Source organism: Gorilla gorilla, chromosome 3, assembly GCF_029281585.2.
Source record: "Gorilla gorilla gorilla isolate KB3781 chromosome 3, NHGRI_mGorGor1-v2.1_pri, whole genome shotgun sequence".
Taxonomy (NCBI): Eukaryota; Metazoa; Chordata; class Mammalia; order Primates; family Hominidae; genus Gorilla; species Gorilla gorilla.
Genome location: NC_073227.2, coordinates 10,415,787 through 10,431,122, shown reverse-complemented (window position 1 = coordinate 10,431,122; position 15,336 = coordinate 10,415,787). Strand labels below are relative to the sequence as shown.

Below are 15,336 nucleotides of genomic sequence, written 5' to 3'. Positions count from 1 at the left end.
GTGTATTCAAGTCAGGGAAGAGATTGCCTGGGGAGGAGGTGGAGGTCAGGTAGGGAGGATCTCCCAGGAGTGGCAAGGGTGAAGCCAGATGAAGAAAGGTTTGTTTGTTCTTTGACCTGATCCTGGCACCAGCACTGAGGGCTGAAAACCCTGGAAGTCTCCTGAATGATGGGAGTGTCTTTTTTCATTTGTTTGTATTTTGAGACAGGGTCTTGCTCTGTCACCCAGGCTGGAGTGCAGTAGCTTGATCATGGCTCACTGCAGCCTCTAAGCGATCCTCCTGCCAGCTGATGTTTTAAATTTTTTGTAGACAGGGTCTCTGTTGCCCAGGCTTAACTCCTGAGCTCAACAGCGATCCACCCGCCTTGGCCTCCCAAAGTGCTAGGATTACAGGCGTGAGTTTGGGAGTGTCTTCTGTTATTCGTTATCACTGCACCTGAGTTTATGCTGATGAGGTGACTCCAGGCAGGCCCTTAGATTGAGGTGCTGGCCATGCTGTGATTAGAGGGTGGGAACTTCCTGCCCCTTCCAGGGAGGGGAGAGGGTTTGGAGATTTAGTTCAGTCCCCGTGGCCAGTGGGCCAATACTGTAATCAGTCATGAAGGCTTGATGAGAACTTCTGGGTGAGGAGGCTGGCGAGGCTTCCCACTGGTGTCCACCCAGCTCCACAGGACGAAGGATCCTGTGCTCGGGACCTCCCTGGCCTTGCTGTCTGGTTGTTCCTAGGTACCCTTTATAATAAACTGGGATAGCAAGTAGAGCCCATTGCTGACATCTGAGTCTTTCTTGTGAATGATCAAAACCAAGGCGGTCATGGGAACCCTCAAATGTGTGGTCAGCTGAAGTTGAGTAAGCCTGGGCACATGGAGTGGGGGCAGTCTTGTGGGACTGAGCCCGTACCCTGTGAGGTCTGCACTAACTCTGGGTAGTGTCAGTATGGAATTAAATTGTTGGACTCCCAGTTGGAGAATTCGTTGGTGTTGGAAAAAAGAACAGAAGGGCTCCCAGCAGGGCCTGGCCACAGATGACACCTGTGCTCGTGAGGGACGTGGAGCAATGATCCCCATCACCCCGAATGGCCTTGACTGGGGGTTCCTTGGAGAGCTGGGGACAGAAGCTGTCAGAACAGGTTTTGGGGAGAGCCTAGTAAGGGAGCCAGTGGGACAGGCAGTGCTAGAGAGAAGGTAGGGTCACTGGGGGACAGACCAGGGAACTCTGGGAGACCTGCCAGCCTGCCTGCTTGCCGGGCTGAGCCCTTGAGGCACAGGAGCTGGCCGGGGCAGGGGTGGAGGGGCTGAAGGTGCCATGGTGTGGGGAGGATAGCGGAGAATGCGCTGGGCCCTCTTCATGTGGAGACAGGTGGGGGCCAAAGCTAGTCTCAGCTGGAGTGAGAAGGGCCTTGGCATGCTCACATGTGCTGTGCTTTTAATTTTAACTTAAAATGTAACTTGCTGTGTGTGAGAACATAGCCAACATTTTCCCCTTAACCCGGCTCCCAGTTCACAGACCGGACTGTTACAAGCCCTAAATGTGGCACGTAGTAGGAATTTCCTTCCCCACAGAACCAGGAGAGTTGCCTCCTGTTAAATGAGGTGAAGTGACGTATCGGTCCACTACGAGCAGGGTCAGTGCCTGCCCTCCCCATCTTGTCCCTCCTCTCACGGTGGCTCTCGTTGCCGGCTGGAGTGAGCTCCCCCCATCTTAAAGCTGCACTTGCTGCTCCCTGGCTGTTGACTCATTGCAACCCCACTGCCTGGAGGTTCAAGGTCACTGGGCATCTCAGGGTGCTACCTGCTGGCTCCCGGCACCGCCTAGCCTCTGCACAGCCTGGCCTGGCACCTCCGTGGGCTGGTGCCTCTGGCCCTGCTGCTCCTATTCCTGTCTTGTTCCCAGCATGAAGTTTGATCACAATGGGCTCTGAATGTCAGTAGTATGAATGAACTCTGACTTTATGCTTATAGGAACTAGAGCAAGTTAGGGAAAGCATCAAAAACATGTTGAAATCCTAAAAATGTGCTGTACACTTATCACTGTTGTTTATACAAGAAATGGCTTACTCTTGGTGTTTTTGTGGTTCTTCTCTTTTTTTTTTTTTTTTTTTTTTTTTTTTTTTTTTGAGTGCAATGGCGTGATCTCAGCTCACTGCAACCACTGCCTCCTCGGTTCAGGTGATTATCCTGCCTCAGCCTCCCGAGTAGCTGGGATTACAGGCACCTGCCATCATGTCCGGCTAATTTTTTTTTTATTTTTGTGGAGATGGGGTTTCACCATGTGGGCCAGGCTGGTCTTGAACTCCTGACCTCAGGTGATCCACCCGCCTCAGCCTCCCAAAGTGCTGGGATTACAGGCGTGAGCCACTATGCCTGGCCTGTGGTTCTAGTAATTCTTTTTTTTTTTTTTTTTTTTTTTGAGACAGAGTCTTGCTCTGTCTCCCAGGCTGCAGTGCAGTGGTGCGATCTCAGCTCACTGCAAGCTCCGCCTCCCGGGTTCACGACTGTGCTGGGATTACAGGTGTGAGCCACTGCGCCTGGTCCGGTTCTAGTAATTCTTACAGCTCTTGCCCCTTGGGATCATTGCTTGCTCTATAGGGCTGTCTGCATAGAGGTCATGTTTCCACCAGAGCCAGCTGAAGTGAGTGGGGATGGTGCCACCGTTAGGAGTGCTCCCTCCCTAGGGCTGGCCTGCTTGGCTTCCCTCTTGGGGTGTCTGGAGTCAGGATCTACTTGAGGCTTCCCATCTTTTTTTAGGACTACTTTGAGATACTGTTTTCATAACTGGGGCAGACCCTTCACTTAGCAGTGCTCTGAAACCTTCCAACACTCAGAACTGGCTTCCAGAAACTTACAGAGGTTTCTACAAAAGAGATCTGTACTCTTTCAGATTTTTTTTTTCTTTTTGAGACGGAGTTTCACTCTTGTTGCCCAGGCTGGAGTGCAATGGTGCGATCTCAGCTCACTGCAACCTTTGCCTCCCAGGTTCAAGCGATTCTCCTGACTCAGCCTCCCAAGTAGCTGGGATTACAAGCATGTGCCGCCATACCCGGCTAATTTTGTATTTTTAGTAGGGACGAGGTTTCACCGCTGGTCAAGCTGGTCTTGAACTCCTGGCCTCAGGTGATCCACTCGCCTTTGCCTCCCAAAGTGCTGGGATTACAGGCGTGAGCCACGGCGCCCCGCCTTCTTTCAGACTTAAAAGAAGGTTTCAGGCTGGGCGTGGTGGCTCACGCCTGTAATCCCAACACTTTGGGAGACCAATGCAGGAGGGTCGCTTGAGGCCAAAAGTTGGAGACCAGCCTAGGCAACAAAACGAAACCCCGTCTTTACAAAAATTAGCCTGGCATGATGGTGCACACCTGTAGTCACAGCTACTTGGGAGGCTGAGGCAAAAGGATCCCTTGAGCCCAGGAGTTCAAGGCTGCAGGGAGCCGTGACTGTACCACTGCATTCCAGCCTGGGCAAAGTCAAATAAATCAAAATGAACAAAAGGCTGGGCACGGTGGCTCATGCCTGTAATCCCAGCACTTTGGGAGGCCAAGGCAGGCGGATCACCTGAGGTCAGCAGTTTGAGACCAGCCTGGCCAACATGGTGAAACCCTGTCTCTACTAAAAAAAAAAAAAAAAAATTAGCTGGGCATGGTGGTGGGCACCTGTAATTCCAGCTACTCAGGAGAATCGATTAAACCCAGGAGGTGGAGGTTGCAGTGAGCCGAGATCACGCCATTGCACTCTAGCCTGGGCGCAAGAGCGAAACTCCAAAAACCAACAACAAAAAAAGGTATCAGTATAAATCCCTGATTTACTACTCATTTATTTTCCCCTGTTCCTGTTACAGGTAGTCCAGGGGATCCTGCTCATCTCAGCTGTGCTAGCACCCTGGGGTTGAGGAACTGCCTGTGAGTAAATCAGTATCACTCTGCACCTGTCTGTTTGAAAACAGGGTTTGAAAATGGTGGAGAGTCAAGAGTGACTCTTGATTTTTGAGGGAAACAGTGTATCCTATTTTCCTGTTCTTTGTTTCTTTTAAACTTTTATCTTTCCATTTTGAAAATGATTGTCACATGCCTCAGTGAATCTATAGGCAGTATAGAAACATTCCTAACCTCAGTGCCCGGTTGCACTTGGAGAGCTGGGGACAGAAGGCTTCCTGTCCCCTAACAGGAATTAAATGGAATTTAATTGTTGGACTCCCAGTTGGAGTGGGCACTGGCCACTGTGCCCTCAAAGTGCCCAGTGTCAGTATTTTGATGTACAGCAAGTCTCATTTAATGTCTGTAGGTTCTTGGAAACTGCAACTTTTTTTTTTTTTTTTGAGACAGAGCCTTGCTCTGTCACCCAGACTGGAGTGCAGTGGCACATGCTTGGCTCACTGCAACCTCTGCCTCCCAGGTTCAAGTGATTCTCCTGCTTCAACCTCCCGAGTAGCTGGGATTACAGGCATGCCTCACTGCACCTGGCTAATTTTTTTTTTTTTTTTTTTTGAGACGGAGTCTCGCTCTGTCACCCAGGCTGGAGTGCAGTGGCGCAATATCAGCTCACGGCAAGATCCACCTCCCGGGTTCATGCCATCCTCCTGCCTCAGCCTCCCGAGTAGCTGGAACTACAGGCGCCCGCCACCACGCCTGGCTAATTTTTTGTATTTTTAGTAGAGATGGGGTTTCACCGTGTTAGCCAGGATGGTCTCGATCTCCTGACCTCGTGATCCGCCTGCCATGGCCTCCCAAAGTGCTGGGATTACAGGCATGAGCCACCACGTCCGGCTGCACCTGGCTAATTTTTGTATTTTTATTAGAGACGGGGTTTCACCATGTTGGCCAGGCTGGTCTTGAACTCCTGATCTCCCGTGATCCGCCTGCCTTAGCCTCCCAAAGTGCTGGGATTATAGGTGTGAGCCACCATGCCTGGCAGAAACTGCAACTTTAAGGTCTACGAATAACATTTTATTATAACTTTGGATGAGAAAAGAAATTGGTTTTCTTATGTCTTTTTGCTTAAGGTTGCATTTTCTTTTTTTTTTTTTTTTGAGACAGAGTCTCGCGCTGTCGCCAAGCTGGAATGCAGTGGCGTGATCTCCGCCCACTGCAATCTCCACCTCCCGGGTTCAAGCAGTTATCTGCCTCAGCCTCCCGAGTAGCTGGGATTACAGGCACGCACACCACACCCAGCTAATTTTTTTTTTTTTTTTTTTTTTGAGACCGAGTTTTGTTCTTGTCACCTAGGCTAGAGTGCAGTGGTGCGATCTCGGCTCACTGCAACCTCTGCCTCACGGGTTCAAGCGATTCTCCTGCCTCCGCCTCCCTAGTAGCTGGGATTAGAGACGCCGCCACCACACCCAGCTAATTTTTGCATTTTTAGTACAAAAGTACAAAATTTTCACCACATTAGCCAGGCTCATCTCAAACTCCTGACCTCAGGTGATCCACCTACCTCGGCCTCCCAAAGTGCTGGGATTACAGGTGTGAGCCACCGCGCCTAGCTGCTCCCGTTATTTTCTTTAGTGAGTTCTCCAGCAGTTGTTCCTCCCTGGGGACCAGTTCCCCCAAACCTCGTCCGTCTGGACCTTCCTTCTAGATGAGCTGAACCATTTCACTTCTAAAACAGTCTTTTTGGGATTGTATCTGAAGTGTCATTAAACCAGTTGGGAAGGAATATTACTTTTTTTTTTTTTGAGACAGGATCTCATTCTGTTCATTGCCCAGGCTAGAGTGCAGTGGTGCAATCATGGCTCACTGCAGCTTTGATCTCCCAGGCTCAAGCCATTCTTCCACCTTAGCCTCCTGAGTAGCTGGGACTACAGGCATTACCAACATGCCTTGCTAAATTTTTTTCTTTTTGGTATTTTTTGTAGAGACGGGTTCTCACTATGTTGTCCAGGCTGCTCTTGAACTCCTGGACTCAAGCAGTCCTCCTGCCTTTGGCCTCCCAAAGTGCTGGGATTACAGGTGTGAGCCACTGCACCCGGCCTGTTTTCTTTGTATAGGCCACATGCATTGCATTTTAGATAATTCCCAGATGTTTATTATTTTCATTATTTCTTTTCATTATCTTTTCTAAGTGATCATTGCTGTCCCGTAAGTTGCTAAGTTGTACAATTTTCTTGTATCTGGCCCCTTTCCTGTTATTTGTTCAGCTCTTGTAGCAGCCCAGGTTTAGTTTATGGCTGTGATCTTAGTACATAGTAATCATCTGCCTCTTCTTTCCCAGGGCTTCTGCTTCTGAGGTGGTTTCATTTCTTAGCTCGGTAGCCAGATCTGTGTCAGAACAGCTGTAGTCAGTCATGTGGTATCACAATAGCAGAAAATACAGGATCTAGTGTTTGTGACATATGATGTTAGCTTTTGGGTTTAAGTAATCTTTGTTCTGTCTGTTACTCTTTTTATTAGGAATGGATGTTGAATTTGTCAAGCAACTTTTTAGCATTTAAATTTCATACTAAAACATAAATGCTGGCCAGGCACGGTGGCTCACACCTGTAATCCCAACACTTTTGGAGGCTGAGTCGGGCAGATCATGAGGTCAGGAGTTCAAGACCAGCGTAGCCAACATGGTGAAACCCCATCTCTAATAAAAATACAAAAATCAGCTGGGCATGGTGGTATGTTCTTGTAATCCCAGCTACTCAGGAGGCTGAGGCAGGAGAATTGCTTGAACCGGGACCCGGGAGGTGGCAGTTGCAGTGAGCCGAGATGGCGCCACTGTACTCCAGCCTGGGCTAACAACAAAACATAAAAGCTGTACTTTATTCACGTAACTTTTTTTAAAGTTCCCAATTTTGAACATCTACTTAAAAATTTAAACAATGAGGACTGTACAGCTGTTTTAATGGACTTGTCTACTTATCAAGAATTATGGATGAGGCCGGGCATAGTGGCTCACGTCTCTAATCCCAGCACTTTGGGAAGTTGAGGTGGGCAGATCACTTGAGGCCAGAAGTTCAAGACCAGCCTGGCCAACATGGTGAAACCCCGTCTCTACTAAAAATACAAAAATAACTGGGTGTGATGGTGCGCGCCTGTAGTCCCAGGTACTTGGGAGGCTGAGGCAGGAGAATCGCTTGAACCCAGGAGGTGGAGGTTGCAGTGAGCCAGGATCACACCGCTGCGCTCCAGCCTGGGCAACTGAGGGAGAGTCTGTCCCAAAAAATAATAATATAATAATTATGGATGAGGCAAGGTGCAGCGGCTCATGCCTGTAATCTCATGCCTGTAATCCGAGGCGGGCAGATCACTTGAGGTTAGGAGTTCAAGACCAGCCTGGCCAACATGGCGAAACTTCATCTCTACTAAAAATACAAAAATTACCTGGGTGTGGTGGCACATGCCTATAATCTCAGCTACTTGGTGGCTGAGGCAGGAGAACTTCGTGAACCTGGAAGGTGGAGGTTGCAGTGAGCCCAGATTGTACCACTGCATTCCAGCCTGGATGACAGAGCAAAACTGTGTCTCGAAAAAAAAAAAAGAAAAAAGAATTATGGATGGTGGTAATGTTTCAGCAGCCAAAAAATTTTACTTTTTATTTGGTCACACAATATAAACACCTTTGCATTTTTAGTACAAAAATACAAAGTTTTCACCACATTGGCCAGGCTCATCTCGAACTCCTGACCTCAGGTGATCCACCTACCTCGGCCTCCCAAAGTGCTGGGATTACAGGTGTGAGCCTTGTAGTCACCAGATAAGTAGCTATAAATGGTAACCATTTACATTAGTTTTTGTAAACAGTTATTTTACAGATGCAGGTAATCCTCAGATGAAATGGCCCAGATCTCTGAGGGTGAGTAGGTGGATCATTTTTTTGGGGGGGTGCGGGGGACAGAGTCTCACTCTATCGCCCAGGCTGGGGTGTAGTGGCACAATCTCGGCTCACTGCAACCTCCGCCTCCCAAGTTCAAGCAATTCTCCTGCCTCAGCCTCCCGAGTAGCTGAGATGATAGGCGTGTGCCACCATGCCCAGCTAATTTTTGTACTTTTAGTAAAGACGGGGTTTCACCATATTGGCCAGGCTGGTCTCAAACTCCTGATCTCGTGATCTGCCCACCTCGGCCTCCCAAAGTGCTAGGATTACAGGCGTGAGCCACTGTGCCTGGCCTTTTTTTTTTTTTTTCTGTAGAGACAAAGTCTCACTATGTTGCCCAGGCTGGGTTCGAACTCCTGGACTTGAGCAGCGCTCCTGCCTTGGCCTCGTGTAGTGCTGGGATTACAGCTGTGAGCCATGGTGCCCAGCTGATAGAGCATTTTTTTTTTTTAAGACAGTCTCACTCTGTCACCTAGGCTGGAGTGCAGTGGCACAATCTCAGCTCACTGTAGCCTCTGCCTCCCTGCAGCCTCCACCTCCCGGCTTCAAGCAGTTCTCACGCCTCAGCCCTCCAAGTAACTGAGATTACAGGTGTGTTCCACCACGCCCTGCTAATTTTTGTAGTTTTAGTAGAGACAGGGTTTCACTATGTTGGCCAGGCTGGTCTTGAACTCCCAGCCTCAAGTGATCCACCCACGTTGGCCTCCCAAAGCACTGGGATTACAGATGTGAGCCACTGCGCCCTGCTGGAGTATTTTCGATCCAAGAGAACATCGTGGACATTATGTAGCAGCTTCCAGCCTTCTTTCTCATAGAAACAAAGGCAGAGAAGCAGCACCCAGACTTTGGGTAAGCAAACTGTAAGACAGCAGTTGTGAGACCCAGCAAACTTGAATCTCACTCAGTGGGGAAACCTCAGCTGATGTGAGGCTATTTTTATTTCTAAATCTGTACTTAGCGTGAATGCTGATGGGATTTGCCGGGGGATGTTACTGTGGTGAGGACCAGGCCCCTGTAGGTGTGCCCAACTCTGGATGGCTCCCTGCCTTCACTGAGTCCGCCGTGTGCTTCTCTGCCTGGTCTGTTTTTCCGAGTCTTCGTCTTTGCCTGTCGACACCCCATGACTGCTGGCATCATGCCTTCTTGTGGAAGCCATCATCTTCCTTGCTAACTGAGGGTTGTGGAGTTGTGTAATTCAGCTTGATGCAGGGAGGAGGTGTATTCCCATGTGTGGGCACTGTCATCACCCACACAGGGAGGTGAGCCCACCTCACAGAAGGAACACAGCCTGGCCAGGGGGCAGTCTGAGCCTGCGTGGGCTCTGCTGCATTCTGTGTGGCTCGGCTCTCGGCACACCTTGACTCAAGACTGCGTGGATTCAGGGGCCCCTTCCTGGCTCAGAGGTGACCCCAGAGCTGAGGAGAACCTAGAGACATGGTGGCTGGGGCTGGACCAGCGCCTGGAGAGAGTCTGAAGCTGCCCTCACAGGGATTGGGGAGGTGACCGAGGTGGGGTGCCTGTCCCCCTTCCCACCCCTCCCAGGCCTCATTGGTGTCCACCAGGCACCTTCGACGTGTCTATTTCCCGTATTCTTGAGAACCTCTCCGTGAGGTCAGTGTTGGGTTTGCATGTCTGTAATTGAGGGAAGATTTTGAGCCTGGGAGAGTCCTTGGGGGAGGTCCCCAGACCATTACTGGTGCAGAGTGGAGCCCCTGCTGCTCGGGCTTCTGATCCTGGTGTGTGGTCGCTCTAAGCTGCCCTGGGCTGACAGTGCCCTGCACCAGCCGTACTGCCTTCTCTGGGCTGCAAGCCGAGGATCCCCATCTGAGAAACAAGCAGCGGGTCCAGAGAGTTCCCCGCCTGGCTTCCAGCCCTGATTGGTGGCTTCTCCGAGGCTGCAAGGCGGTGGTAATCACGAGAGCCACGTCGTTGGTGGGTGTTCCCACGTTGCAGGTACCGTCCTGGTACTTAGTATCTGTTAACACACAGATTCACGAGGAATGCTCCCAAAGCACAGAGAGGTTAAATTACTCAGTCAAGGTCACGCAGCAGTAAGTAGTGGAGCTGGAATTTGAGCTCTAACAGTCTGCTCCGGAGCTCGGGCCTTGCTGCTGGTTTCAGGCCAGGCACAGAGAGCTGATGGAAGCAGGAGGAGCTGATGTGAAGTTATGCGACACACATGGCCTTTTAGGTGAGCTAGGGCCACCCGGGGGATTTGTGTCCAATCAGCAGGGGAGTTTCTAGTGTGCCAGGCAAGACACGCAGGAGATCATGAGGCTGAATGGGCCTTGTGCAGGTCAGCTGTTTGAATTTTGGACTGTAAATGGTGGTGTGGCACCACGCTGCGGTCAGATGATGGTCTCTGTGTTGCACACAAACCATAGGTTCTGGGCCAGGCACGGTCTATGCTGCAGAAGCTTAGGCTGCAGTGGCCTCCTCAAGGCCTTTCTGTGGGTGGATATGGCACAGGCGGCCACTGGGGCCGATGCAGCGTGGACCGAGATGGGTCTGGGTTAGTGCCAGCCTCCCACTGCTGCCTGTGAGGCCTGGAGCCTGCTCTCTGGCCCTCGCTGGCCTACATTCCAGTTGGGAGAAAGCAAATGTGCACACAGTGTGCACCTGGTCTCTAAGACGGCCAGATGTCAGCAGGGCACCCGCTAGGAGGCAGCACTGTGGATGAGAGGTGAGAGCGGTGGAGTGGTCAGGGAGGTCTGAGTGAAGCAAGGGCATGAGCTAGGGATGTCCAGGCGGGGGGGGCAGGTGTGAGGCTCTGGGCTTGGAGCCTGCTGGTGCCGGACAGAGTGGGCAGGTGAGTAGAGGAGGAGGAGATGGGCCTTGGCCCTTATTCTTTGGATTTTGTTGTTTTGCTCTGGTGCCTGCGGGCAGCTAGTGTAGAGGTCTGAGGTCAGCAAGCACCCTTACTGATTTGCAGGACTTGTTCAAGAGCCACGGGTCTTTCCAGAAAGTCACTTGTTGGAGGAGAGGACCTCCAAAGTCAACAAAGTCTCTGCTCTGCACTCCATTCCCCCACGAAGTGCCAAAGCAATGCACCCTACCTCCCCAAGTCTCTGGGAGTGGGCCTGGGAGACCCACCCAGGGATCCAGCCTTTGCTGATTGTGTTTGTGTCTGACCTGCCTGCCTTTCTGTGGGGATCGCCAGCCCACGCTCCTGTCCGACGTGGTGTGGGGCTGAGGGGGCTGCACACTGTCCTGGCCTCCCTTCCGAAGGGCTCCCCAGCGGGCAGTGCAAACATCAGGAAGTAGGTGGGATTGTGTGTGGTTGTGACATGGCATGGCACGGGGCATGTGGGTTTTGCTGCTGCTGGTGTTTGGTGCTGAGCTGTCAAAGGCTAGTGCTGGCTCTTAGTACTGTTTTCCACTCTTCCCTTTTCAAGGAATGTTCCATTTGGCTGCTGCACTCCCATCCACCCTGTGTCCCCATCCTCCAGAGGCGATCACCTTGGCTGCTGGACTCTGAGGCCCCAGTGCCTTCGCATAGTGTCGAGAGCGCCATGGACCTCTACCTCTGTGGGTTTTGTGGCTGTGGGACCTCAGTGCCTTCCTGTGCGTGGCTGGCACTCTTCGCGCCCTGTTCGCGATGACTCAGTAGTAGAGAAGTCCCTCAAGTCCTTGAAGGACAAGAACAAGAAGCTGGAGGAAGGCGGCCCGGTGTACAGCCCCCCCGCAGAGGTGGTGGTGAAGAAGTCCCTGGGGCAGAGGGTGCTGGACGAGCTGAAGCACTACTACCATGGCTTCCGCCTGCTATGGATCGACACCAAGATCGCGGCACGCATGCTCTGGCGCATCCTCAACGGCCACAGCCTGACCCGCCGGGAGCGCAGGCAGGTAATGGGGACATGTCTAGTCCTTTCTTTTTTTTCTTGCTCTATCACCCAGGCTGGAGTGCAGTGGCGCAATTTCCTGGGCATGGGCGATCCTCCTGCCTCAGCCTCCCGAGTATCTGGGACCACAGGCATGTGCCACCACACCTGGCTAATTGTTTTTTATAGATCCAGGGTCCCACTTTGTTGCCCAGGCTGGTCTCAAGCTCCTGGGCTTAAATGATCCTCCCACCTCAGCCTCCTAAAGTGTTGGGATTGCAGGTGTGAGCCACCGTGCTGGGCCGTGCCCAGATTCTTTTCACTCTGTAGACTGCTTGAAAAATATTTTTAGTGCTTGCGTTCTGTTTGGTAGAGAATAAAAATCGGTAAAACCTATTGCCTAGGAAAAACTCGGTTTACCTGTGTATTTCCTCTACCCTCCACCACAACAGTCATCAACATGGAAGACCACGCAGCAGACACCAGCTGGGTGTCCTCTGATTCAGTTCTGATACCGTCTACCCAGAGATAACATCAGATCCCACAGGGTGAGGGCTCTGTCCCCAAGATGCCCCCTACCAGTCTCAAGTCCAGGCCTCTCAGAACTTCTGACAGACTGGCTTCAAGTTAGGTTCCCACCACCCCCCCTTCGTTTTTTTTTATTATTATTATTATTTTTATTTATTTATTTATTTATTTTTTGAGACGAAGTCTCACTGTCGCCCAGGCTGGAGTGCAGTGGCGCGATCTCGGCTCACTGCAGGCTCCGCCCCCCGGGGTCCACACCATTCTCCTGCCTCAGCCTCCCGAGTAGCTGGCACTACAGGCGCCCGCCACCACACCCGGCTAATTTTTTGTATTTTTAGTAGAGACGGGGTTTCACCGTGTTAGCCAGGATGGTCTTGATCTCCTGACCTCATGATCTGCCCACCTCAGCCTCCCAAAGTGCTGGGATTACAGGCGTGAACCACCGCGCCCAACCTTATTTTTATTTTTTGAGGCAGAGTCTCACTCTGTCACCCAGGCCTGAGTGCAGTGGCACAATCTCAGCTCGCTGCAACCTCCGCCTCCGGGTTCAAGTGATTCTCCTGCCTCAGCCACCTGAGTAGCTGGGACTACAGGTATATACCATCACACCTGGCTAATGTTTGTATTTTTAGTAGAGAGGGGTTTCACCGTGTTGGCCAGGCTGCTCTCGAACTCCTGGCCTCAAGTGATCCACCTGCCTTGGCCTCGCAAAGTGCTGGGATTATAGGCATGGGCCACTGTGCCTGGCCCCCTCTTTGTTTTTAAATTGTTTTGTTTATTTTTGTGGGTACATAGTAGGTATATGTATTTATGGGTTACTTGAGGTGTGACACCCACCCCCGCCCCTTTGGGTTCGATTAGTTTGCTGGAGCGGCTCACAGAACTTAGAGAAACACTTAAATTTATCAGTTTACTATAAAGCATAGTGCAAAGGATGCAGGTGAAGAGACCGTAAGGCCAGGTATGTACGGGGAAGGGGCATGGATCTTCCATGCTTCCCAGGGTGCAACCCCCGGTGAACCTCTACCGTGTTCAGCTTTCTGGAAGCTCCTTGAACCCAGTCCTCTTGGGCATTCCTTCCCTCAGGGAATAGGGCGGAACCCTCTTTAGGGAGGGTCTTAAAACCCATAGTCAGGAAGTTGGGAAGATTAGTGACCTGCCTTAGGGCAGGTGAAAGGAGGGTAGAGAGGTCAGAGGCCTGCCCCCAAGGCCTGACACACCTAACATTATCACAAGACTGTAACAAGGGCAGTTGAGCCAGGAACCGATACCTGTCATAACACCACACCTATGGAAAGGCGCACCTCGCCACCGAATTGAATTGCAACACCGTCTGCTCCTGCTTCAACTCTTTCCCACCAGCAGTTTTCAGCACACACCTCCACCCACGCTCGATGCCTTCACCCTCTTGATGCCCTGCCCTGGCTCTCCACTGCTGTTTCCTGGGAGGGGCCTGCATCTGCGCAGTTGCACCTCTGGTGCAGGCCCTTTCTGTCTTAATTGCTTCAAGGCCTGTCTGGAGGGGCTGCGCGCGTCCCTCTGGGTGAGTTGTTTTTATTTTTGGGATCCATGCTTCTGACCCCAAGGTTCCACATCTGCCATCTGTGATAGAACCTGCTTGCTCACCAGTGCCCAGGCTCTCGGGGCTCCTGGTTTGTCCTCCGGTGCACCAGCTCCTGCTGTCCTTCACGGTTCTAAAAAGATTCTCCATTTTCTGTCTTTGTCTCGGGGCTGCAATCTAGATGTTTTCTTTCTATTTTATTCATTCTCTTTTCAGCTGAAGTACTCTTGTTTAATGCAGCCACCAAGGTTTTATTTTCAGTGCCTATGTTTTTAACTCTAGAAGCTCAATTAGTTTATTTTAAATTAATTTTTTAATTTAAAAGAGATGGAATCTCACTTCAGAGGGGTAAACCTTGTGTGATGTAGGTGGTGAGCTAGTTTCTTCAGCACAGATACTGTTTGCTTCTGTGAGAGCCATGGTACACCATGGGCCTCAGAGAGTGCAGCCCTGTGTGGGAATCGAGTCCACTCTCTCCCAGGTGCAGCCTCATCTCCTGTCCGCTCCATCCTTTCCTCCCAAGAACACCTCATGGTTTCTAGCTCTTGGGGTTTATATTACGTTTTTGTGGCTCTACTATTTATTTACTTATTTTTATTTTTGAGACAGGGTCTCACTCCCCCACCCAGGCTGGAGTGCAGTTGCAACCTCGTGGCTAACCAAAGCCTCAGCCCTCCCAGGCATAAGGGATCCTCCTACCTCAGCCTCCCATGTAGCTGGGACCACAGACGCACGCTGCCATGCCAGGCTAATTTTTAAATTTTTCGTAGAGACTGGGTCTCACTATATTGCCAAGGCTGGTCTCAAACTCCTGACCTCAAGCAGTCCTGCTGCCTCGGCCTCCCAAAGTGCTGGGAGGCTTCCCAAAGCCACTGCACCCGGCACCAGCCTTCCTTTTTAAAGATAATCCTGGCCGGGCGCAGTGGCTCATGCCTGTAATCCCAGAACTTTGGGAGGCCGAGGCGGGCCGATCATGAGGTCAAGAGATCGAGACCATCCTGGCCAACACGGTGAAACCCTGTCTCTACTAAAAATACAAAAATTAGCCGGTCGTGGTGGCAGGCGCATGTAATCCCAACTACTCAGGAGGCTGAGGCAGGAGAATCACTTGAACTCAGGAGGCAGAGGTTGCAGTGAGCCGAGATCGCGCCCACTGCACTGTATCCTGGAGACAGAGTGAGACTCCATCTCAAAAAAATAAAAAGTAAAAAAAAAGATAATCCTGTGCACTGAAATGTGCTCTAAAAGGTTGGGATTTGTAGTTCTGCTTTTGTGTTTACAAACATTTAAGAAGTTATTTTCTTGGTTGGGTGTGGTGGTTCACGCCTGTAATCCAGCACTTTGGGAGGCCAGTGCTGCAGATCACCTTAGGTCAGGAGTTTGAGACCAGCCTGGCCAACATAGTGAAACCCTGTCTCTACCAAAAATATAAAAAAAAATTAGCTAGGCGTGGTGGTGCATGTCTGTAATCCCAGCTACTCTGGAGGCCGAGGCAGGAGAATCGCTTGAACCAGGGAGATGGAGATACAGTGACCCAAGATCGGGCGATTGCACTCCAGCCTGGGTGACAGAGCTAGATGCCACCTCAAAAAAAAAAAAAAAAAAAAAAACTTGTAAATTTGGATTTTAGTGATGG

General features: G+C 51.0%; 1 protein-coding gene across 3 annotated transcripts in view; it reads left to right on the top strand.

The window, feature by feature from the left end:
- Positions 1-15,336, top strand: part of LETM1 (leucine zipper and EF-hand containing transmembrane protein 1) — a 43,894-nt gene that overhangs the window by 4,059 nt on the left and 24,499 nt on the right. For all 3 annotated transcript variants that reach the window (XM_055384348.2, XM_031010371.3, XM_031010370.3), the window contains exons 2-3: positions 3,832-3,892; positions 11,186-11,636. In XM_055384348.2, coding sequence (XP_055240323.1) covers positions 11,583-11,636 — 54 coding nt within the window. In that variant the 5' untranslated portion in view covers positions 3,832-3,892; positions 11,186-11,582. The remainder of the gene's footprint in view (positions 1-3,831; positions 3,893-11,185; positions 11,637-15,336) is intronic.